Genomic DNA, 15,989 nt, shown 5'->3' with positions numbered 1-15,989 from the left:
TTGGTTGCATTATATAGTACCGTTTTTTGAAAAAAAAAAAAATAAATAAATAAAAAGCTTTATTTTATACAGCTTTTCCCCCTTCCTAGTATTTCTCCCTTTTGCATGACTTGCTTTCAGTAAAGTAGTGCTTGTCTGCTATTTTCTGTTTGTCTTCATTTCTATAGCAGTCTTCAGCAGCTTTCAAAATTATAAATGTGACTTTCCTGTGACAGTCTAAAAAATGTTTAATCATTGTGGTGCTGGGTGTTTTTCTCACCCTAAAGGGAAACTTAAATCTTCTCCTCTATTTTTAAATTTCTTGGTACTTATTAAACCTTTACTAGTTGTTAACCACTTACAAGGTCTACTTAAGTCTACTTGATAATGTTTCGTTTGTATGTTAAGTCTCAGTGTCACATTTTTATGTTAACAGCTAGTCACCGCACCTAAAATACATAGTCTAGCATTTTCAAACTTCACAGATACCTTTGATATATAATAGCTAAACTATTGTCCTTTGTCATGAATTCCCACTTCATGAATTCAAACTAAATACGTGTCTACTATTGATGTTATGTCTGTAGTTTCACAATTCCATATGAAAAAGTGTAAGACTGTCATTTTTTGCATGTAAAACATATTTTTCTCTACTGCATCTGATGTAAGTATAAAAGTTATGAAGTGTGCTTTTTAAAAAAGAATGTATGTCTAACTATTACATTGGAAAATATGGTCTGGCTAAATGTAAAATATTTAGCAGTAAATTATTACTGCTAAATAGCAAAGCTTGATCTATAAGAAAGCTAACCATTTAGTTGCAATATCAGTATTTGTTCCTAGTGATAATACCTTTGTAGCCTTGGATAGAGAATCTTTTTAATTTTTCAATTGGCTTCTCTTGTATAATTATTTTGTCACTGTATTTTCTTCCTAAAAAATGATTTCTGAAAAGAAATTTGAAAAATAAGGGAACAGATATGTAAACACATTCTTAAGTTGACTTTCCATATGAATGTTACTTTATTGTTGCTATAGTACTGTTTTACATATGTTGAGTTCAAAATTTGGTAATGTAATTATTGAATTTTTAAAAAATATGTTGTATATTTTTGACTATTTGGCAGGCTTAATAGGTAGAATTGAATTATGGCTTGCTCTAAGCACAAAATAAAGTTACAGTTTTTAGGGATCTTTACTCCCAGTTTCATGTGTAAACAAAGTTTCTTTACAATGTTTTAAGTAAAGGAATAAAGAAATCATTGTGTATTTGTGGTGAGGTGAAAAGGAGCAGAAAAGTCTGGTTAACTAATTTTATATGAGTGGTAGACAAAGATTTACCAAAAACCTTCTTGTTTGTTAAAATATTTTTAAACTTAAAGACCAGTGTGATAGTATTAAAAACGTTCTCACTTCATCTTATAAATTTGGACTGATTCCTTTTCCCTCATAAGAGAAAATTTTAGCATGGAAGAATTCTGCCACTCATTTTTCTCTAAAATATGATAATCATAATGTTTATGATTTTAAGTGCTTTATGCCTTACCTGTGGTGCTGAATGTGGCCTAGTTGGAAAGATTTATGAAGAAACCTTCATTTCCTCTTGGAGTCCACCTTTTTTCTTAAAATATAAAAGATTTGTCCTTAGAGAAACAAATGACCAGTATTATTAAAAGCAAGATTTCTGTTAGCTTGAGTTAAGCAGAGAGAAATCCAGATTTAGTCATTCATTAACATATGTTTTGCAGCTAACACCACAGGTGGTGAAAATGCCCATATGTTTGTCCTTGATTCTGCTCTTTATAACTGTAATTCTTCCTTCATTTTTCTCTTACTCCCGAGTGTGTAGGAACTCAGATTTTCTTTAGTATTTCAAAATTTCAATAATAGTATTGTAGTGTAGCTTAAAGTATCTAGTTTTCAGCAGCTGAGTAATTGTGGAGCAGTTTTATAACTTGAACTCCTCTGCACAGGAGTTGACCTTCTTGACCTTCTGTTCATCAGCAGAATAGTTCAGTGATACTCTCTTGGGTTTGTTGTTAGATATATGTATCCTCTCTTCTTTAACCTATAATATCATATATGTTGAGACACTTTCGAAGTGATTCTTGGAAAAGGGGGTGAGCACCTAAAAACTATTAAAGTTTTTTTACTTTTTTATATCAAAACTCAGTCATTAAAAGTAAAATGAACTTTATAGGAAAATAAAAATAGTTTGTCTTAAACTATACATGAGCAACATGTTTTAGTAGGCTTTCTTTTGCATTAAAATCTGTGATTTCTGATGCATTTACAGTGATAGTGATGAATGTAGTAGAAAAAGTGATTGTTAAAACTATCACAATTAAAAATTTTAATTATAATTCTCAGATTGGTTTAATATACCAAGTCCTAATTTGGAACTTAAACTAAGTTGATAATGTTTGGTGTTCCCTTGTTTTCTGTAATATCTATAAACTTGAAACTAGTCATTTAAATGTAGAACTATGGAAAAAGTATTAGTCTTTTCTTAAAAAGTTCAAAGTTAACATTAACTAGAATGAACTCATCTTTGGAAATTTGGGTTGTTAATTGCTTAGAGTTACACATGTATTTTAAAAAATTCATGTCACTGTAAATTTTCTTGTGCTTTCCTGCTGTTTAGATGCCCAGCCTACAGAGTCTGAGAAGGAAATTTATAATCAGGTGAATGTAGTATTAAAAGATGCAGAAGGCATCTTGGAGGACTTGCAATCATACAGAGGAGCTGGCCACGAAATACGAGAGGTAAAGCACATTTATGTATTTTCTAGTTAACTAAAACTTACTGTCCCACCTCTTTGTAATCTCTATTGTTTTCTAGACTTCAGAATTCTATATTTCATATTAAGTATTATATTTGAAGGATGCTCACTTGGCATTGTTTCAGAAGTGATTGCAGTGAAATGAGCATAATAGGAAAAACTGTGTTCCATAAATAGGTAGTTTTTGTACATTAAGAAAATGTTATTTAGTTTTTGGGTTGCTCTTATACCTGAAATTTGCAGTATTTATGTGGTGCTTCCTAGGAGAAAGTGGAAATATCCTTGCAGTCAGTACACCTTCCCCATGACTTTACATCACAAAGAAAATATGTAGTGTGGTCTCCCTCAACTTACCTCTCCCAAACTGCTGAACTTTTTCAGGTTTGCATTCATCTCATTTTTTGTTTCTTTTGTTTTTCAGAAGAAGCTGTGTCCTTGCTTCTTTCCAAGACTGACTGCTTTACCTTTGCTCTTCATCCTGTTCTGAAACTTTACTCTTTTAATTATTTCTTCTCTTAATTAAATCTTCTATCTTTTTTCTTTTACTGAATTCTGCCCTGTAGCATATCCATGTTTAGGTGTCCAGAACTACACAGAGGGACTCCCTGTCCCCTGGGCCTTCATCTCTCCCCTTCTCATTACTGCATTTCTTGAAGCCATTGCCCATGCTGTGTTTCTTGATTCTTCCCATCCTCTGTTTTGTTTATTATTGTCTATAACAAAGAGTGCAGAGGTCATCAAGGTCACTTTTTGGGGCATACATTCCATATCCACCTTGATTTCTCTTCTGGCATTTGGAGTACTAGTGAAGGCAGAATCAAGTGCAGACACCAGAAGGTGGTGATCCAAAACATGTGTTGGTGATTGATGAAATGTTTAGGGTAAGGGAAGAGAGAGAGTTAAATGATTCCATGGTGTTTATTTTATTTTGAGACAGGGTTTAGCTCTGTCACCCTGGCTGGAGTGCAGTGGTGCAACCATAGCTCACTGCAGCCTCAGTCTGCTGGGCTCAAGTGATCCTCTTGCCTCAGTCTCCCAAGTAGCTGGCACTCACCGCCATGCCTGGCTAATCCCCCACCAAATAGAGGCAGGGTTTTGCCATGTTGCCCAGGCTGGTCTTGAACTCCTGGCTTCAAGTGATCCTCCCTCCCCCGCCTTGGCCTCCCAAAGTGTTGGAATTACAGGCATGAGCCACCACGCCTGGCCCTTGTTTTTATTTTACATTAGCAGATCCTAGTGTCATTAACTGAGGGAAATTCTGGTGTGAATTCTGTTTGTTGATATGCACCCTTCCTTTTTGTCTGGAATGCCCTTCCTTTCATTTTTTTCTTCAACCCCCTCCCCACCCGTGATAATCTCCTACTTCCTCTTACTCTTTTGCCCACTTTATACATGTTTCTTTTGTGGGAACCATTCTTTTTTTTTTTTTTTTTTTTTTTTTTTTTTTGGGTGGGGGGTAAACCATTACTATTGAGTGTTTATCTCTGTACCACTCTACTTCCAGCTTGAGGAAGGTAAACCTGGTTTCTTATATATTTTGTTATTATCAGCACCTAGTACGTTGTAAGCTTACAGCACTTAGTAAGCGGTTACCTGTTGAACAAATAAATACAAGGGCTTTGGTCTTGGCAATGTTATTGGCTTAAGTAAAACCTTAAGATTTCAGTAACTAAGGCATATAACCATTTCTGTGAAATTCAGTTCTCTAAACATTTAAACGTATTTTGAAAAATCAAACATTTGCGGAAGTGAAAGATTTAAATGATTTAGTAGGATCTTAATTAATTGGTAAATTTTTTTATGATGGTTATCAGTGCTACAAATTAGTTTAAATTGTTTATAAGTGTCAGGTCATTAAACTTCATTAAAGCTTGTTGTTAGGAAGAGAAAATCTTACTCGCTGTAGAGACAAACACTATTCATTACCTGTTTGATTTTTTTTTTTTTTTTTTTGAGGCAGAGTTTTACTCTTGTCACCCAGGCTGGAGTGCGGTGGCACGATCTCGGCTCACTGCAACCTCCACCTCCCAGGTTCAAGCAATTCTGCCTCAGCCTCCCGAGTAGCTGGGATTACAGGCGTGCACCACCATGCCCAGCTAATGTTTGTATTTTTAGTAGAGATGGGGTTTCACCATGTTGGCCAGGCTGGTCTCGAACTCCTGACCTCAGGTGATCCACCCACCTCCGTCTCCCAAAGTGCTGGAATTACAGGCATGAACCACTGCGCCCAGCCTTTCTTTTATTTTTTTTTCCTTTTTTTTTCTTATTTTCTTTTTTTTTTAAATATAGAACGCTTAGGCTTTTTTTAATGGGGTTTTGCTCTGTTGGCCAAGTTGGTCTTGAACTCTTGGCCTCGAGCAATCCTCCCGCCTCAGCCTCTCAAAGTGCTAGGATTATAGGTATGAGCCACTGTGCCCAGCCCGGGTTTTTTTTTTTTTTTTTTAATTGCAGTACTTCCCATTGGGAGAATTATTCTGCTTCTGTGTGTGGGAAGGCTTTCTACAATAAAATAATAATAATAATAATAGTGTTTTCTGTAAAGTCTGTTTATAGATTTGATTGAATGCATATTAAGATTCATTTGTAATCTTCTGGAATAGAGTATAGTGGTAGAAAAATTTACATATAGGATATATCAAAGAGACTTTCTAGGGCTGTGAAACCAGGATCTCGTAATGCTATGACCAAAGATTGAAGTTTTGCATAGGATACCATAGTCACTCAGTAGTGCTGTTTTCCTGAGGAAATACAAGACATAGCCACGCATAGTTCACTCAAAAATAGTCCATAATTGGTGATGTGAGAAAGTAAGTGTCTCCAAGTTTAAAAGAAAAGAGAAAGTTTACATAGAAAAATAACATTGAAGAACACCAAAATATAAGGGAAAAGTAAAAAGCAATGGTGATTATCTTACCAGGCTTGAAACAACTTATAAAGGTACTATTGTTAAACGTTGATAAATGAAGTAATAAAAGAGAAATAGGCATTGAAACACAAAACATGTAAGCTAAAAAACTGAAAAGCTGCATTTAAATCTACTGTAGATCGGGGACAAATATGTAACTATTCAAGCAGTTGAAATTTTTGTTGAGAAGTTGATGCAGGTTTAATGATACAAAAAGAAAAGATTTCTGAAGAGTAGAGAAACAAATTAAGAAAGGAAGGTACAAATAAAAGATGAATATATACCAAATATACAAATAACTGATGTATTACAACATAGGACAATAATTAAATTGCTAATAGTGTTAATTAACTTAGAGCAGCCAACTATTCTACCTATGAAAAAGCACAGACAACAGAAAAAATGGTCAGCTTTGCTAGTAAGTGCACATCACTGTGAAGAAGTTTTAGTTGGTTGGTTTGTGAAGAAACAGTAATCTCAGTCAGTGCAAGAAGTATTGTAAAATGGGTAGTCTTTTTGGAGGTCGGTTTGGAAGTATATTAAAAAAAAACTATAAAATTGTTTGTGCTCTTGCACCAGGTACTTACACTTTATAAAACATTGCAAACAACTGTAATTTAAGAGGAAATGTCAATGTAAAAACTGGTATGGCCGCCTTATTCATAGTAGCAAAAATGTGGAAGCAATTCACAGAGTTATTATGAAGATAAAATTAGACAATCCATGTAAACAGCATAGCACCATGTCTGATACAAAGCTAACATAAACTGAGAGTCTTATTATTATTACTATACTAATGATGTTGAATTATATTTAATATATTTTAGTTTAAATAATTTTTTAAACATTGTAAAATAGAATAAAATTTGATTTAAGATAGAATCTATTAAATAAACAATGCTTATTGTCTAGGATTAACCACCTAGAGGGAAATAAGTACTTTCCATTAATGTAATATGTCCATAACCGTTTTAACATTTTTTTTGTAAATTAAAAAAAAAAAATAGCCGGGTTTGGTGATGCACACCTGTAATCCCAGCACTTTGGGAGGCCGAGACGGGTGGAACACCTGAGATCAGGGGTTCGAGACCAGCCTGCTTAACATGGTAAAACCCTATCTCTACTAAAAAAAACCAGCCAGGTGTGGTGGCGCATGCCTGTAATTCGAGCTACTTGGGAGGCTGAGACAGGAGAATCACTTGTACCTGGGTGGCGGAGGTTACAGCGAGCCGAGATTGCACCATTGCACTCCAGCCTGGGCAACAAGAGTGAAACTCTGTCAAAATAAATAAATAAATAAATAAGAGAGAGAGAGAGAGAGAGAGACTGACTTGCTATGTTGCCCAGACTGGTCTTGAATGAACTCCTGGCCTCAAGCGATCCTTCTGTCTCAGTGTCCCAAAGTGCTAGGATTACAGGCGTGAGCCAGTGTGCCCAGCCAGTTTTAACATTTTTGAAAATGAGTTATACCTACTCCGTAATAACCTCACCATTGACGTTTACTAAGTGCCCTTTTGCATGTTGGGCTATAATGGGTGTTGACCCAAAACCTTGTCTAACAGAGTACATTATTGTGAGAGGACAAGGAATTAGAAGTATAAGGAAGAACCATAAAATGTTTATTATAAGAGAGCAGGCAGTGTCTTCAGTTCTAAATCTAGGCAAGGCGGGGCCAGGGAAATAGTTATCTCAGCCCAGTTATGAAAATGGGTGACATTTGCTAGAGCATTTTTATATTGTGAGAATGAATTGATATTTAAAAAGGCATTTTTAGATCCTTGCGATAAAAATAGGATCGACTTCTTTAAGAGAAGAAAATAAAATTTTAACTTTTGTCTATTTGCTTTTTTTGTTGTTATTACTGTTTTTAGTTTAATAGACATTTATTCCTTTAGTTGAACAATCTCTATATACAGTCAAAATGTATGGTTTATTTTTTTTTTTTTTTAGTAGAAAGGAATTTAGATCTCAAGAACTTCTGTGAACTTTCTATGAATATTTCCTGGAAATCAGTTAACCAAGCCTTTTGAATCCCATAGAGAAGATAGGAGAAAAATTAGTCCATAGAAACCAGTATTTAAATTAAAGTCAGCAAACCCAGAATTGAGAAGAATTGTGCAATTCCTTTTCTGCATTTCCTTCACTCTCAAATTTACCCTGGGCGACAGTAGCTTAGTCTATGGAAAAACGTGATAAGAACAAATGCAGTGCATTGTGGTGGTATGTAAATGTTGGCACATACCTGATGTTCCAGCTTTGTGGAATGATAAGGATTTTAGGGTAGTTTGAGCAGGGACAAGAAAAATAACTGCAGACAACACATACGGTTAGATTGGAAACCAGGAACTTATATTGGCTTCAATTATGACTTTTCTCTGTAGCCTGTGAGTGCGGACAGAGTGGGTTGGCTCAAGATGTTTTTATTTGTAAGGCTAACTGGTCTAAGAGTGATGTACATACTTCTAAATAGCCAACTATTTTCCCCTGATGTGGCTGAAGGGATTCATAATGGTCACAGATTAGTGTTACTGATAAGTATTTTAAAAACTTGATTAAAGTTGACTTTTTCTACCCTCACACTTGAAAGGTATGTATCTAAAGCTTACTGGCTTCCCATCCTAGCATTGATTAGTAGTTTGTAAAAGTTAAGGTTAATAATTCATATTTATATAACATTCATTTTGACTATACACCAGTGTAAATAGCCTTACTGACTACTATCCATTGATTTCTATAGAGCTATGGCATTGGAACTTTTATGTGAACTTAAAATGCTACTGTGGAGACTGAGGCAGTTTTGTTTAGGTTAACCCAGATTTGTTTCATTCCTAAGAAAAACCTCTTGCAACACGTTTATTATTCTGAGAAATGGTGGCATTTTTGGAAACTTTTCTCTCAGAAACAGCAGTCATACAAATGGAACGATAGATTAAATTAAAAAATGTGGATTCTGTTTGAGCCCATGTTTTTCTACATATGATCACGACGTAGGGTTAAGGTATCCTCCACCCACTCTACAAATGTCTAAAGCAAAACTAAACTTAAAAAGTTTGTACTTGCCGAACCCAGCCACTTGAAAGTAAACCAGCACAGTGTTGCCATCAGCCCAATAAAGCTGTAAGATTAATCACATGCACTAGACAAATCTGCAGAGCTAAATAATTTATTTTAAACCTCCTGCACCACACAGCATGTTGTAAACACTTGACATGTAACTCCAAAGTTTATCTTACTGGAAAGAAGATATACTATCACTTTGTTTTATGATTTGACAAAGCATTCATGAAATAATCTGCAGACTGTTTTTAACAGACAGGTAACACCTGTAAACAGACATAACTGTCCTAAATTGTTAATTAGATATTAATTATACAAACATTACATATATTAGTGGTGAAGGTGGAGCTAGAGAGCATTGTACCTTCTCCAAGCTGCATGGCAAGAACCAGACACAGTTTTGTGGAATTTAGGGACCATCCAAGCCATTGCTCTTTCAGCCGGCAGATGTCAGCCCACGCATCACGCTGTGCTTATAGACTGGTATGGTGATCTGTTGGGTGTCGGGAGTTCTTCTATAGCTTTATGGAATTGATCAATGAGGAAAACCTCAAAAATGTGTACGTGGAATCTTCACCAACCCAGTAAGAATTCAGGACATGGCCCCACAGTGGCGTCCAGCTCACTCCTTAGCGATGTACTGAAGGCTTCGAGCGAACTTCAGCAGATTACCACCGTAAAGGACAGGCTACCTGTACGTTGCACCCTTAGGAACTGGGCATTTTCAGCCGCCACAGTACACACGAATCCTATATATGACATAACCTTGTGTGGCCTAGGCTGCACACTTTATTGGGCTGGGTGGGGCCAGGATCTCTGTGGAGAGACGAGAGCTGATGGTACTGCCAGCAGTGGACCATCAGTGAAAGCACATTACATCAAACTACTTCTTCCTCCATGCCTCCTGGATGGACTTTTGTGTACCCATCTTGCCTTATTTGATGGCTGCCACCAGACAGAAAGGCTTATTTACTTGTTTGCTGAATAACAAATACAAGAAACAAATTTTTACTACCTGATAGAAATCATTACCAAGTCTGGGCCTGAGGCCAAAGGATTTTTTTTTCATATATATCAGCATATCAAGGTCTCTTTGAAATGTTCTTATTACTATAGAATGTGAACAAAGGATTGTTACATGTTGTAGTGTCAGATTTTCTTGAATATTACAATATTTCTAGATTAATGACATAAGTAGGATTGACTTCAGGCTTCTGTTGGGTTTAAGCATTTAAAAATATTGAATAAAACATCAATTTGAAAATGGTATCAAGATTGTAAAGTAAATTGCTTAACCAGTATATAGCCCATTAATTCAGTTTACAGCTAATTTGTTCAGAGCATCCTTTAGATCTGTCTGGGTTCAATTTTATTTTGCTTTCCTGATTTTTTGTTTTTTTGTGTGGATGGAGTCAGAATACCAGTGCCTTGGGAGTATCGAGACTTGTCATATAACCTCTCGATAGTGTTTATAAGCAGGTCCCTGCTTGAGTTCTGAATTTCAAACGGTATGTTTAGTTTGTTTCAAGATGTTAGAGACAGTAAATCAGGTTGTTGAAAAACATGTTAACTTCTGTAAAGGAGTACAAAAAACATCTATAGGCAAATGAAAGATAAAGACAAAAAAATGTATTTTTGGAAATAACCCTCTATTCAGAAAAGATTACTTAATGATTTGAAAGACTGAGTATAGAAGAAGTCATTTATATTAAGGATCTCTAGATTATATTTTCCTCCCTTTCAGATTTAAAACTAGTTTTTCATCTTATTCAGGAAAGCCTGAGAAAAGTTGTTATCTAGAATAGGATAGGGTTTTAGTTATAGAGAATAAGTGTCTGTGACGATTTTTTTTTTTTTTTTTTTAAGACAGAGTCTGGCTCTGTCACCCAGGCTGGAGGGCAATGGCATGATCTTGGCTCACTGCAGCCTCCACCTCCCAGGTTTAAGCGATTCTCCTGTCTCAGCCTCCTGAGTAGCTGGGATTACAGGCATGCACCACCACGCCTGGCTAATTTTTGTATTTTTAGTAGAGACGGGGTTTCACCACGTTGGTCAGGCTGGTCTCGAACTCCTGACCTCGTGATCCGCCTGCCTCGGCCTCCCAAAGTCCTGGGATTACAGGTGTGAGCCACGGCGCTCAGCCAACAATTCTTAAATCACAGTTTCAGCTTGATTTAGGTTCTTAAGTCGTAGGTAGTTTTCTTAATGCTAGTTTGGACCCTGGAATTTTAATTATTGGAAATTTCTTAGCCTGTTCCCAGAGTTGGCATCTTATTGTCTTACTTTTTGAGTTTCCTTTTCTACTACTAAAATAATTCTTTGACAAAGAAATACTAAGAGACTCTGTGATATGGGAAACATATGCAATATTTTTTTTTGTGAATCTGCTAGGCACCAAGGCATAATATATTTAACAAACATATTGGACCATTTTAAAATTTTCATTATGTTCATATCTATTGCAAGGATAACTAAGAATTTATTATCTTAGTTATGTATCTAACTAAGGTTGAAGTATCTATGGAGTTGAGAAGACCCACTCTTAGCACTCCTATGGAGTGTCTGTGGAGTTCAGAAGACTCACCCTTAGCACTCAATATAGAATATTCAACACTCAGCCGTGCGTGGTGGCTCATGTCTATAATCCCAGCACTTTGGGAGGCCAAGGTGGGTGGATCACCTGAGGTCAGGAGTTCGAGACCAGCCTGGCCAACATGGCAAAACCCCATCTCTACTAAAAATAAAAAAATTTAACTGGGCGTGGTGGCGCATGCCTGTAGTCCCAGCTGCTTGGGAGGCTGAGGCAGGAGAATCACTTGAACCTGGGAGGCAGAGGTTGTAGTGAGCCGAGATCACACCACTGCACTCCAGCCTGGGCGACAGAGTGAGACACTCTCTCAAAAAAAATAAAAATTCAACACTCCTAGGTTCAATATTCTATATTTTATAGATTATACCAGGGTTTCCTATGTTTGCTAAAGCCTACATTTTAATGTAAAAGTAAACTGTTTTTTTTTTTTTTTTAATCTAACTGTTTTTATTCTTTGGATTTTGAAGGCAATCCAGCATCCAGCAGATGAGAAGTTGCAAGAGAAGGCATGGGGTGCAGTTGTTCCACTAGTAGGCAAATTAAAGAAATTTTATGAATTTTCTCAGAGGTTAGGTAAGTTGAAAGTTTTGTAATTGTGACTTCCCTAGTGAAAAAGATGTTTATTCATTCCAGAAGTTTAGAGTTTTTTATGTTCATGATGCTGAATTTGGCTTAGTATCTGTTTTACAAGTAAAGCAAGCTTGTTAGACTGTAGGATTATACTTAATCTTCTTTCAACCCTGGCCTTTTAATTCATTTAGACCATTTTTGTCCACAAATTATTTTCCTCATCATCTATCATTTTACATACATGAATCTGAGCATTGATTTTAAATGATTTTAAGAACACAAAAGTTTAACTAACCAAGGGCCTGAGGATTACTTTCCCGTATATGGGAAAAGGACTTACTGTAGAGATGGAGAGAGATTCTACCAAATGATTTCTCATAATAGGACCGTTTAGCATCCAAAGAAAGAGGTTTCCTTGAAATTTTTACTGGTTACACTTAATTCATGTATCTAAAACTGTAGAAGATGAGAAATAGGCTGGGTGTGCTTGCTCATGTCTGTAATCTTGGAGGCTGAGGTTGGGAGATTGCTTGAGCTCAGGAGTTCGAGCCCAGCCTGGGCAACATGGCAAAATCCCATCTCTTAAAAAACAAACAAACAAACAAAAATAAGCTGAGTGTGGTGGCACATGCTTGTGGTCCCATCTACTCTGGAAGCTGAGGTGGGAGGATCACCTGAGTCCAGGAGGTCAAGGCTGCAGTAGCTGTGATCACACCACTGCACTCCAGCCTGGGCGACAAAGTGAGACCCTGTCTCAAAAAAGAAAGAAAGAAATAGAAAGCTAATGATATACCCAGAGTTGTCTAGGGAGTTATTAAAGCAAAAAGAATTCAAAACAGTTTGCTTTTTCCCTTGCTTGGGAAAAATTATTCAAAGGTCAGAATTGTGTCTTCAATATGAGTAAGCAAAATTGGAACTCCCTTTATTGGAGGAGGAGGAGGTAGGGCAGGTAAGATTTAACCAGTTAGCTTTGTGTGATTTTAAAGTTGTAAATGTGAAGCACTTTATTTTGTACAGTTAATAGACACAGGAGAGGAATAGTATAGATGTGTGTCAGAAATTAGGACGACTTGAATGTAGTTAAAACACGTACTTCCATATAGTTTGAATTTTTGAAATGTATAAACATTACAAATTAATCATAAGAAAATCATACTGTGATTGTTTGTTTTTTGAAACCAGGGAGTATATACTGTAAGACTGAAGTCAAACTGGGACCCAAAAGCTAAATTTAGACTTGAAAGATGTGATTTGTCTGGCCCACATAATTTTAAAAATTTCTAATTAGTTGCCAGGTTTAACACTTGGTCACTGTATGGTTTTTTTTTTGTTTTTTTTTTTAAGCCTCCAACTAGCAATAATTGATCTGCGTGTTAGAGAGCCAGAACCACATGGCAAACCATCTCTCTCTCCATTAGTTAGGACTTGTGCTTTCTATTCTCTAATAAGTTTTTATTGCTTCATGTTTTTTAATACCTTACTCTATTTATATTTGCTATTTGGCCATTTGTATTTGTAACTTCTGAAGTTGGAGTTCTATTTTTTAAAAATGCCTATGTTCTTAAAAAAAGACAATTGCTGTTTTTCCTTTAGATGCAGTACAGCCTGTTAAATGTAATGTTAAGACAGACAATAGTTTGGATAGAAATATTGTATAAATTATCTTTTTCTTACTGGAAATAAGAATTGTAATTTATTTTCCCAATTTTAGAATTAGTTATTTTACAGTATTTGTCTTTCAGTCAAGTGTCTCTGTAGTCTGTAGCTTTGTACTTTATAACCCAATCAGCCTAGGTTTTCTGTCTTGGTTGTCTTGTCTACTATATACAGCTTTTCTTATGCTGGTTTCTGGCTGCATTTATAGTTAGATTGCTTTTGATGGTGCTCAGATGCTATTCAAGCTCATCTTGGTCTTTTAGCATATCCCAATAAACACAGAATAATTGTAAAATAGGCCAAACTAGTTGGACTTAAGTGTTATATTTTTACCATGGGAATTAATCGGTCTCGTGGTATATGTCCCATCATGGGTGCTATTACAGCACAAACAGCACCATGGAGCAGCATGCAACTGTGAAGACGCTCATGATCCTTCGGAATCTTGCAGTTCTAAGGAGAAGGTTTCTTGGCCAGAGCACTACAGATACATCATGGGTTATACTTCAGAAGAAGGACCCTGATCCCTTGCCAGTTTGCATACTTACAATGGGACAGGGCAAGGATTACCTGCTTAATTTTAAGATACTCAGTTTTGCTGACAGGGTTTAACCACACTGCCCTGGTAAACTTGCCATACTTGCTTGTTCTGTACTTGCTTGTTTTGTTCTGAGGCCTTGGAGCCCCTCCTGTTCAGGCAGATACCTAAGGGAAGGTTGTGTGGTCAGGCAGTAGGACAAACTGCTTTGTCTCCCCTCAGTCTTCCTCATGCTTTAGGGGCTTACATTAGGGACTGCCTCCAAGGGTCATAATGAGTAAGTCCCTCCAATATGTTAGCTTTTCACTGGGCAGAATTTATCAAAATGTATTTTAAAGGCCCCAAATGCCCACCGTAACTGTGGTCATGACTCTTGGTTGTCTTAAATCCTTTAGAATCCATGTCCTCAGGTTCTCTTCTGCGGATTTGAGAGTAGATAGATGGCAGTTGGTGAGAATAAACGGCTGTTGTCTCTATAGGGAAACTCTCCCCAGGGGCCTCTTCTTCCTAATCAACTAGTTATTCTTCCCTGCCCTAGCTTGTGGACTGATTTGTCATCTTTATCATTCCTTCTAGTTGTCTTTTCCTTGCAATCTCCTTCTATGGTTTTGGCTCCCATACTCATCTGCCAGCTTCCTTTGGTTCTTCCAGAATTTAGGGCTTAATAGACTATTAATTTTCCCCTGGTCATCTGCTTTTTAAAAAATAATCTCATGGTTTTGTTTTAGGAGCTTCATCTGAGTCCAATCCCAGTCATCTTTTCTTTGTCCTCTCTTTCTCTCCAACTCATCCAGAGACCTCTGGGACATTTTCTGTGGGGTTCTTTGTCTCCAGTTTCTCTCTTGAGACAGAGCATTGTAGGCTAGTAGGACTGATTTGTGCCAGCACAGACCTGCAGAGTGAGGCTGATCTAGCTGCTTCAAAGGCAGATTAGCAGATCTATCATCTTGAGCTTCCCTTTCATCGTAGATCTACCATTGAGGGCCTCAGCCATTCATAGACAAAAGTTCTGCAACTGCTGGTCACTGACCACCCCAACTTAGCCAAGCGACTTGACTCCAGTCCCAAAAGTGGTAGAGAACTTGGAATGCTGAAATTAACCCTGAGACTTGATGAAGTCTAGGCAAATGCATTTTTCTTTTTTTCTTTAACAGACTATAATAATATTTTGTAAAAATGTTTTTTCTGTTCGGTGTCTCTCTTACTTAAGTTTTCCACTTAACACCAACAGATAGAATGAATCTTGGAAGAAGTAAACCATTTTTAAAATATAACCCAAAATGTCTGACTTTTAATTGATCTTCTTCACATCCACTGTTACACCTCGATACACCATCCATACGCCTACAGTCCATGCTCCACACTGCAAATGAAGTAGCATTTTAAAATGCTCATCTGTTGACGCCACTCCTCTGCTTAAATGATTTCTCCAGGGACGTTAGGATGCCAAAGCCGGAGTACTTAATGTGGTACAGAAACTATGTGTGTGAATTATCTTAGTCCTGGTTACCCGCCTCCTTGACCTCTGTGCTCCTATATTGGTGGTCTTGCGGTTCCTCAAGTATGTCATGCTCTTCTCAGTTCAGGGTCTGGCTCCCTGCTTTTCTGTCTGCAAACTCATGTTCATCCTTACTACATATACCTCAGTCTTAGTCCAGGAGTCATTTATTCAGGGAAATCTTTTCCTAGGCCTTCCATTAAGTGAGGTCTTATTTTTATACCTTTCCACTGTACTGTGTACTTATTTTCAGCACATATCACAACTGTAATCATTTGTCTGTCTTCTCTCTATATAATAAGGCTCCATATGGGCACAGGGAGCATGTCTGTCTACATCCATTTTCCCAGTGCTTGGCACAGGGTAGCCAGTCAATACATTTTCTGACTTACTGGAAAAAAAAGGATAATAGC

General features: G+C 36.7%; 1 protein-coding gene, 1 non-coding gene and 1 pseudogene across 13 annotated transcripts in view; 2 read left to right on the top strand and 1 right to left on the bottom strand.

Moving 5' to 3' along the window:
* CYRIB (CYFIP related Rac1 interactor B) overlaps positions 1-15,989 on the top strand; it is a 175,407-nt gene that overhangs the window by 143,821 nt on the left and 15,597 nt on the right. For all 12 annotated transcript variants that reach the window (XM_032760430.2, XM_032760423.2, XM_032760421.2 and 9 more), the window contains 2 exons: positions 2,624-2,745; positions 11,782-11,887. In XM_032760430.2, coding sequence (XP_032616321.1) covers positions 2,624-2,745; positions 11,782-11,887 — 228 coding nt within the window. The remainder of the gene's footprint in view (positions 1-2,623; positions 2,746-11,781; positions 11,888-15,989) is intronic.
* LOC116813993 (small nucleolar RNA SNORA25) lies at positions 5,390-5,516 on the top strand. Its single transcript, XR_004371100.1, has one exon. It is a non-coding gene; the product is annotated as a small nucleolar RNA SNORA25 (small nucleolar RNA).
* On the bottom strand, positions 9,055-9,652 carry LOC116813593 (large ribosomal subunit protein eL15-like; annotated as a pseudogene).

Source organism: Hylobates moloch, unplaced genomic scaffold, assembly GCF_009828535.3.
Source record: "Hylobates moloch isolate HMO894 unplaced genomic scaffold, HMol_V3 SCAFFOLD_9, whole genome shotgun sequence".
In the NCBI taxonomy this organism is placed as follows: domain Eukaryota; kingdom Metazoa; phylum Chordata; class Mammalia; order Primates; family Hylobatidae; genus Hylobates; species Hylobates moloch.
Note: the sequence above shows the minus strand (reverse complement) of the source record. Positions and strands in the feature narration are given on the sequence as shown.